The sequence below is a fragment of the Panicum hallii genome, chromosome 2, assembly GCF_002211085.1.
Source record: "Panicum hallii strain FIL2 chromosome 2, PHallii_v3.1, whole genome shotgun sequence".
Lineage (NCBI taxonomy): Eukaryota > Viridiplantae > Streptophyta > Magnoliopsida > Poales > Poaceae > Panicum > Panicum hallii.
The window spans coordinates 7,444,052-7,452,851 of NC_038043.1; the positions used below are offsets into that span (position 1 = coordinate 7,444,052).

Below are 8,800 nucleotides of genomic sequence, written 5' to 3' on the forward strand. Positions count from 1 at the left end.
CACCGACCGGGACGGGCCAGTTCTGGCGTTCGAAAAATGGGCATGTGAAGGCGACCCGCGCCCGCCGCCGCCGAATCGCTCCCGCTCGCAACCACCGCGTCCACATGCGTGTCCAACCTGTCCACGCCCCGGCGATTCGGCAGGAGCCTTTCTTTCTTTTTATTTTTCAAACAAACCCTACCAACCCAATCGGCGCCGCCTATATAAGCTGGCAGGCGAGCCAGTCCCGCACGCCGGCGCTAGTCTTGCGAGCCACGAAAGAAACAGATCTGCCTGCCTGCAGCTTGTGCTTCCTCCCTCCGCCGCCGATCCGAACGATGGCGTCCGCCGCCGCCGGGTCGTGGTCGAAGCGGTGGATCCGCCCCGAGGTGTGGCCGCTCTTCTTCGCGACGGGCACGGCCGTCGGCATCTGCGGGATGCAGCTCATCCGCAACATCACCGGCAACCCGGAAGTCAGGTAATTAAGGATCATCGGCCGGTTCATCATTTTTGTCCTCTTCCGCGCTGTGATGAACGAGCCTAGCTTTTTAGTTAGTAGTTGGTTGGGATTCGGTGGTAAATCTCGTGGATGATGATTGTTGAAAAATAACAAACGATCGAGCTGCCGCAGGGTGCTCAAGGAGAAGAGGGCGGCGGGCGTGCTGGAGAACCACGACGAGGGGAAGAGGTACTCGCAGCACGGCTTCAGGAAGTTCATCGACGGCAGGAAGCCCGAGATCATGGAGTCCATCAACTCGTGGATGGCGGACCCCAAGTAGATCGGAGCCGCCCTGCGGCAGCGGCCGGCGGCTGGTTTGGTCGGCCGCATCACCCATTTAATTCTTGATTATTGCTACCGTAATTGCCTTCTCGGTACGTTTTTGTATCGCCATATACACATATTGTTAACAAGACCAAAAATGGCATGATGTTTTACGCGCGAGGCCTGGATGCGAGCAGGCATGTTTCAGAGTTTTGATGCATTTGGGATGAAATCATGCAAATATAAATAATTGTTTGCCATCTGTCCCTGCTGAACCTTTCCTTTTGGCAATTCGCGTCGACTGGTCTTTCTGAATTCTGGAATAAAACTGATGCGTGCGTGACCTTTACGAGCAAGTTGGAAAGAGGCTGCGTCTGCATTGGCTACGGGCTCCACCGACCGGCGGAGGCCAACCGTTCGTTGCGCTGCGCCATGTGAAACAGTAGTGAAAAGGAAGCGACCCCGCGGTCGTCGCGTCCGCGTCCCGGTTGACGCTCGGCGGCCCGCGTGCGCCCACGACGCTGCTTCCAGTTCCAGGTTTGCACGCTCGTCTCCGCCGCGGGAAGTCGATCGAACCGTGCGCGTGAGGCCCAGCTTGCTTAGGGCGGGGCTGGTACAGCCGCGACTGGGCCACTTCGTGCTCTATCTTCACCATGGCCTGCTCGCTGGCTGGGCTGAAATACGGGAGGTTTCCGGCCCAATACGGGAAACGCTATAGAGCAGTCGGAAGGAGACCGGAAAACAAGCTTGGTGACCTCACAGTCACAGATTTACCTGATTCGGATGTGCATTTGCAGTAAATTATTCGGTTATTCCCATCTTACGTCTCGTACAAAAAAGACAACGCAAGTCTATTTCGTGTCTCCGCGGACTGCAAGTTAAAATGGAATCCATGAGGGGCTCAAGGATATACTAGTATATATATATATATATTAATTTGTAATAAATATTCCGTATCTTTTGAGTATAATACTGGGCACAAATCAAAATCAACTGTTCCGCTCAATAAGTTCTTCCTTCATATATGTATTTTCTACGAAGTTTTCACCCAATCCAGCTCCTCTCTCAACTTTTGGTGCAATCCTACCAAGATATTGTATAGTTAGCAATTGTTTCACTCATTAAATTAAATGTGTCTATCTTCTACATTTATTTCTACTTAACCATCGACTACTCCATCCTTTCCCACAATCTTCCTTTTACACACTTGAAGTTAGGTTTTCATGGTAACACCCGACAAAAAAGTGGAATTGTCATATTGCAATGCAAAAGGGCCTGTAAGGAACAACATGAAAGAAGTGGAACATGGCAAAGGGATTGATCTATCGCACAAAAGAAAACTAGTATGGTAGATTTGTTCAAGGGGAATAGGATTCACCTTGTTGCATCAGCGTGACACCATCCCAATTAGGAAGTCAGTATTTTTCATTTCAAGTTTCTAATTTCGTAAAACAATTCGACAAAAACCTATGCATAACATAACATCTAGAGATCACACGAGCGGAGAGGAGTGTGGCCCATGCCACACCTAATGTATAATGGCTCCATGTACTCTTCATGAAGTTCATGTGCTCTCTACATCACCTCAGAATATATGATAAGCATCTGGTGATTCATAAGCCATCCAAAGAAAAGTAAAACAAAACAACATTGTCTTTGCTTTTATCCCACTCTTTGGTACTGCATTTAGGATTACATACTCAGCTTATGTGTCAAGCAAGAAGGTAGCACAAGTCTATTATGTATCTTCATCTAGATACTACAATTTAAAATGAAATCCATAAGGAAACTTAAAAGTATAAATGAGATATAGTATATTTTAATTTTAAATAGATTCTTCCATATCTCTTGATTATCAACTTGGATACAAATCAAGTCTCTAGCAATTATTCTACTCAATAAATTCCTCTTCAATATATTTATTTCTTTGAACTCGTCACCTACTCTAGCCCTTCCCTACAAATATAATCCTCTCTCAACTTTCGGTGCAATCCTTCCAATGTATTGAGTAGTTAGTAATTATTTCACTCTATACATGCCCTTTATCTTTTTATATTTATTTCTACTCAACCGTCAACTACTCCATCTTAATCCAAAATCCTGCTTTGTATACTCATTATCTTTATTTTTAGGGTTAAGAAATTTCTAGTTGATGTTAATCATTTCTTGACTTTGTTGCGGAGAGTCAACAAATTAACTATTAAATTATGATATCGTGTCGATGCTTGATAGAAATGTTGGAAATTTCATAACAAGATGCTAGATGTCATGAGCTGATGACATCCTATATATGGCATAGGAGGTAGGTTTGGACTGTTGGAGTGGCATACAGCCATTTAGGGGGCGACATTGTAGGGTACATTTTGTCGAGGTTTTGCTACTTTTGATGAATTATTGAAGTTAGGTTCTAATGGTAACACCCGACAAAGAAATAAAATTGTTGTGTTCCGATGCTAAAAGACCATTATACAAGATGACAAGTAATTGAGCGTTAGAAAAAAGGTATTTAACTGTCAATATCAACAAATACGAGGTATGACGAATTAGTTAAAGAGCATGATTCGTCTTGTCGCATCAGCGTGACACCATTCTAATTAGGAAGTCAATTCGATCACTTCGAATTCCTAATTCCACAAATAGCTTGTTGGTGGAGTCGTGCATAACATAATATCTGGCGCAATCGCCCGCACCACACCTAATACACATCAAACAGCTCCAATGTACCCTCCACAAAGCTCATGTTCCCTCCCACGTCCACCTCAGCTAGAGGTACTCGATAACCATCCGGCGCGTCACGACCCACTCACAGAAAAGGCGAAACAGAACGCCATTGTCCGCGCTTGGACCTCACGCTTTTGCCAGCAAACATGGCTCTACGTTCTGACTACCAGACACCCTGCCGTGTTCCCAAAAAAAAAGCTTTTTTCCCCCCTTAAAAAAGATGGAAACAAACACCGTGGAAAGGGCGGAAACGGACACGCTGGCCAGGCTACCGGCCAAAATCGCTCTGCTACGGCCGTCTTCTAGAGATAGAGAGAGAATGGGAGACTGTATAGAAAAAAGAAAAAAAAAGGCAGCCGGGGGTCAGAAACGGAAAAGGGGATTAAAATAATCGTAGAAGCCAAGCCCAGAGATCCAACAAGGCAAACACCCCCCCCCCCCCCCCCCCCCCCCCCCCACCCCTCGTGCTCTTCTCCCTCCCGACCCTCTCTCCCTACTGCCCGCCGCGCTCCGCTCCCCGCCGGGCTCCACCCCGCACTCGACTCGCTCCTCGAAGCGAGCTCTCGTCGGGCCCGGCGCCGGCCCGCCACCTCGGCCGCCGCGGCAGGAGGAGGGTACGAGCAAGCCGTCGCCGTCGCCGCGCCGCTGGTGGTAGTTGGTGAGTGCCCATCCGCCCAGCCCCGCTTTCTCACGCTACGCGCCCCGGGGTGGGAGGTGGCGCGCGGAGTGGGGGTTTGTTCCCGCTCCCGCGCCGCCGCTTCCTGGGCCCCGCGCCGCGACCGCGCAACTCCCTGTTGACCGTTGCGTTGAGTTTGCTCTGCTTTTGTTTTTCAGAGAGGTCGCTGTCGGTCGCCATCCCGCCCGCCTGCGCCCAACACGGATTCCTGGACCACGCGCCGCGTAGGATCGCCTCAGGTTGGTTCCTTCTCGCCGCCCCGTCAACCAATTTCACCTGGGCTGCGGAGATTTTAGAGGGAGGGGGTGCTCTGGGTACCTTAGTACATTCTCAGCCTGACTGTGTTCATGGTCGAATTTGTTGTTTGGAGTGTATGGAGGTAGTGGGAGGTGAGCGACCTAGGCTGTTTTTGCGATACGGTTGCACTGGTGCTGCAATTTTTGTGAAGTGCTGGCATGGCTGAGATGTTCACCGGTTTACCTATCTGATCCCAATTTTCCATTGTTGCAGGTTGGAGTGACTGGATTTGGAAGGATAACTCTGCAAGACTGAAGCTTTTGTTCATGTGCTGTGAGAGCATGCCATGGACTAGACATGAGGGGTTAGGGTTTGGCATGTGGTAGTGCTCGTGTTTCCACGGAAGGGGCAAGGAGCGCCTTTTGCCGTTTCTTCCAGGGAGGATCTGAATCTCCTATCCGTGTTGATTCGGTGGGTGGTGTCAGCTGTTCTGGTCTGGGTGGTAGTATGATGAAGCAGATATTTGGGCGGCGCAAGGCGTCCAAAACTGCAGATAAGGAATTGGTTGGCGGGAGGAGGCATGCCGTGTTGAACCAGCAGTCGGGTTCTGGAGATGCAGACCTGAGTGGCCAGCAGCAAGTTTTGTCGGGTACTGGACACACCTATGGGAGTGGAAACCGCATGGGGTTCCAGGAGTCGAGGATAAATGATGCTTTGTTCTCTTCTTACTTCCGAACGTTGCCGAGCATTAAGGATGTGCCAAATACAGAGAAACAGAACCTGCTCATTATAAAGTTGAATATGTGCTGCACCCTGTTTGACTTTTCGGACCCGACAAAGAACATAAAGGAGAAGAAAATAAAGATGGAAACATTGATGGAGATACTCGATTATGTTAAAACAGCTAACACAAAGTTCCCTGAGATTGTTGTGGAGGGAATCACAAAAATGATTTCAGCAAACTTGTTCAGGACACTGGTTATCCCGCCCAGGGAGAAAAAGGTGCTTCAAGCTTTTGATTTAGAGGAGGACGAACCATTGATGGACCCTGCATGGCCGCACTTGCATATTGTGTATGAGTTGCTCTTGAATTTTGTTCAATCTACAGAAACTGATGCTAAATTGGCTAAGCGATATGTTGACCATTCCTTTATTCTAAGGCTGCTTGAGCTCTTTGATTCTGAGGACCTTAGGGAGAGGGACTACCTTAAGATGGTACTTCACCGTATCTATGGGAAGTTCATGGTGTATCGGCCATTTATCCGGAAAGCTATCAATAATGTATTCTACCAGTTCATATATGAAACTGAAAAGCACAATGGAATAGCAGAGCTCTTGGAAATTTTAGGAAGTATCATCAATGGATTTGCTTTGCCACTCAAGGAAGAGCACAAACTGTTCCTTGTGAGGACCTTAATTCCACTTCACAAGGCAAGGTGCATTTCAATGTACCACCGGCAGCTGTCTTACTGTATTACACAGTTTGTTGAAAAAGATGGCAAGCTTGCGGATACTATTATTAGGGGCATCATAAAATATTGGCCTGTCACAAACAGCCCAAAAGAAGTACTCTTCTTGGGAGAGTTGGAAGAGATACTAGAAGCAACACAACCTAGTGAGTTTCAAAATTGTATGGTTCCTGTTTTCTGCCAAGTTGCTCGCTGCTTTAACAGCTCTCACTTCCAGGTAATATCATTCACCTTATCCTTGATGAGTATTCCCTCTATGCAGCTTTATTACCATTGATGGTTGAATTGTTGGCTTGTTTTGTACTCTTACCTCATCAGAATTGGATTAGATGTCATCTGAAACAGTCATCATATTTTGCTTGGCTAAATGTTAGTTCCCTGTTGGTTTGTTATAACAGTATTACATCATTTTCACCAACAATTCAAATAACAAATTTCAGTCTTTTCATCTAATTATTCGCAAATACTTCTTAGCATTAAAAATGTGTTTGCTTGTATAAGTGCAGTGCATATCATCAACCTCATATGTGTCTGTTTGTTTGGTCTTTATTTTCTGGAGCCATAAATGAAAATTTGAACTGAGAAAACATAGTTTCTATTTGTAGACATCTTGAATTGCTAAGTTTCCAACAGCAGAATGCAGGCCCCATTCAGCTTATGCCATTTTAAATTAATTTATTTTGGTCTAGTCAGTTTGTTCCTCACAGAACAATGTCCTTTCTATCTGCATGGATTTGAACTTAGTTACATTTTTCTAAGATTTAAATAATGTTGGATTAATTAATCTGCACTTATGTTAGGCAACCATTCCTTGGTCCAGAATCCTCCTAGGTACATTTGGAGTGAAATCAGATGTTTCTTAAAGATCATTCTAGCTGCTTCATGGGATTTCCCAACCCATTGTTCGACATGCACTCATGTCATTCTATGTCCTCCTTAAAGATGGGGTTTCCAACATTTTAGTGGCATGACAGCGACAGGGCTGGCCCAAATCTGAGGCTTAGCATAGGAAACAAACAACCTTCAATTTTATGATGCTTGCTGCTTCCTTAATTGTTTCACAAATTTTCTACTGGTCCTCACTACCTCACAAAAAAGCATAAAATAAAAGATTTTGGCTCCCCTTCTTTTTTCTTCACTGCCTTTGCTATTGAAAACTAGAGGAAGCGTGCAGCCTGTCGTGAGCATGTGCCACAAAGCATGTTGTATTCATGTAAATAATTTTTTGGAGCTCAGGAATAAACTATTGCAAGATCTGTGAATAAACCCAGTGACACATAACTCAAATGTTCCTTTCTTGGTGTGAACTGGGAGCCCTATATGAGATCCCTAAATTCTCTGCAGTATCATGATAAAGCATTGATCTATTGAAGAGTACAAACAAAATTAAACAGATGACACCTAGTTCTATATGTTGCACGTCTACCTGGAATTTTCTGGATCTGTTTTTGGGAAGTGCATCAATACTGCATATCTAGTCAGTAATAGTAAATCATAACTCATTCTGGTTTTGTATGTTTTTTATTAAAAAATTACTTGCATATGCTGCAATATTTAGAAGCTTCAATTGTTTTATTGTAGCCTTGCTGAGCATTCTAGGATCTCGTTCTTTATCGTTTATATTTGACTCTATAATGGGCTAATGGCAAGTTTCAGAAAAGATACTTAATTTTGTTAGATCCAAAGTTGTAATATTTATAAGGTACTGCTTGAATTTTAATTTTATATGTATGAGGTGGAAAAACAACAACAATGGATTGGGGATATTTTTTTTTTTTGGAAAACCATGTATAACCAAATTTGAGTGGTTTCTGTTAACTGTAGTGTGCACATGTGAATATATTCGGTCCTCCAGGATTGGTAATTTATATTCATATGGAAACATGATTTATTTTTACACATTGGTATCTATACTATAAATACTCATTGCTATGATTTTATTTGTGTACTTGCTTTTTTATATATATTGTAATGTGCTTATACTTTATTTAGGTTGCTGAGAGAGCATTGTTTTTGTGGAACAATGATCGCGTGGAGAGTTTGATTAGGCAAAACAGTAAGGCGATCCTGCCTATCATCTTACCTGCATTGGAGAAAAATATAAATGAGCACTGGAACCCGGCCGTGCAAAGCCTCAGTCTGAACGTGCAAAAGTTGTTCTCCGATCGTGAGCCTGAGCTGTTTGCTGAATGTGTGCTGAAATATGAGGAAGACAAAGTCAGAGAGGAGGAGCTTAAGCTGAAGCAGGCGGCGGCATGGAAACGTCTAGACAAGATTGCATCAGCCAAAGTCACATGTGGTGAGGCTGTCCTTGTCTCTCCAACCTTGCCCCGCCAACCTTCAGGCGTTTAGGAACTTACATCAAAGGGTAAGCATGCTGGTTGTTATGTTTCAGTTGATTCAAGTATTTGTTAATCTTGTGCAGTTTGGATAATACTTGGATCCTTAGTGTTTGCAGGTCCTTGCAGAGTCATCCGGCATTGTACAGGATTGGGTTGTAGATAGGAAAAAAGAAGGGGTATATGAAGCCGCCAAGGCTGGTGTGCGCAACAGAGGAAAAGAGATATGGGTAGCCAATTGTGCATCAGTTCTGTAAATCACATGCCATGGCTTCTTTCGGCATTCTGGTGGTTCAGTCTCTTGTAGTTTGTGGTTCAGAGAATGGATGGTTGTTTTTTTTTCCGTATAAGATCAGTTAAAGGGGAGCTGGTACATGCCTTTTGCTATTCCTGTTCTCTGCTCGGATGGTGGGTGGTCGGCTGAAGTGATGCAAGTCCCTTAAGCTTTCCTTTCGCACTTAGTTGATGTGGTTTGTGATAATTGTGAATGCTAGCGGATCATGTCAGATCCGCGAGCAGATGCCGTGCAGGAGCCGGTGTGTTTCATCCTGCTGTCTGATTCCTTGTGGCATAGTCGCTGTTTGCAGGGAATGGAACCACTTGAGTCAGGATGCTA

At 45.0% G+C, this 8,800-nt stretch overlaps 2 protein-coding genes across 4 annotated transcripts; both read left to right on the forward strand.

The window, feature by feature from the left end:
• Positions 1-217: 217 nt before the first annotated feature.
• On the forward strand, positions 218-1,004 carry LOC112881951. Its single transcript, XM_025946886.1, has 2 exons — positions 218-457; positions 611-1,004. The coding sequence occupies exons 1-2, from the start codon at positions 318-320 to the stop codon at positions 756-758; spliced, it is 288 nt and encodes a 95-aa protein (XP_025802671.1). The 5' UTR covers positions 218-317; the 3' UTR covers positions 759-1,004.
• A 2,914-nt stretch (positions 1,005-3,918) lies between these two features.
• LOC112882902 (serine/threonine protein phosphatase 2A 57 kDa regulatory subunit B' theta isoform-like) lies at positions 3,919-8,800 on the forward strand. Of its 3 annotated transcripts, none has more exons than XM_025948095.1 (5): positions 3,919-4,121; positions 4,298-4,378; positions 4,650-6,062; positions 7,838-8,213; positions 8,295-8,800. In XM_025948095.1, the coding sequence occupies exons 3-4, from the start codon at positions 4,884-4,886 to the stop codon at positions 8,195-8,197; spliced, it is 1,539 nt and encodes a 512-aa protein (XP_025803880.1). In that variant the 5' UTR covers positions 3,919-4,121; positions 4,298-4,378; positions 4,650-4,883; the 3' UTR covers positions 8,198-8,213; positions 8,295-8,800. The 3 variants fall into 3 exon arrangements, with proteins under 3 accessions (XP_025803880.1, XP_025803877.1, XP_025803879.1); XM_025948092.1 differs by having other exon boundaries at positions 8,304-8,563; XM_025948094.1 differs by lacking the exons at positions 3,919-4,121; positions 4,298-4,378 and adding an exon at positions 4,387-4,528 and having other exon boundaries at positions 8,304-8,563.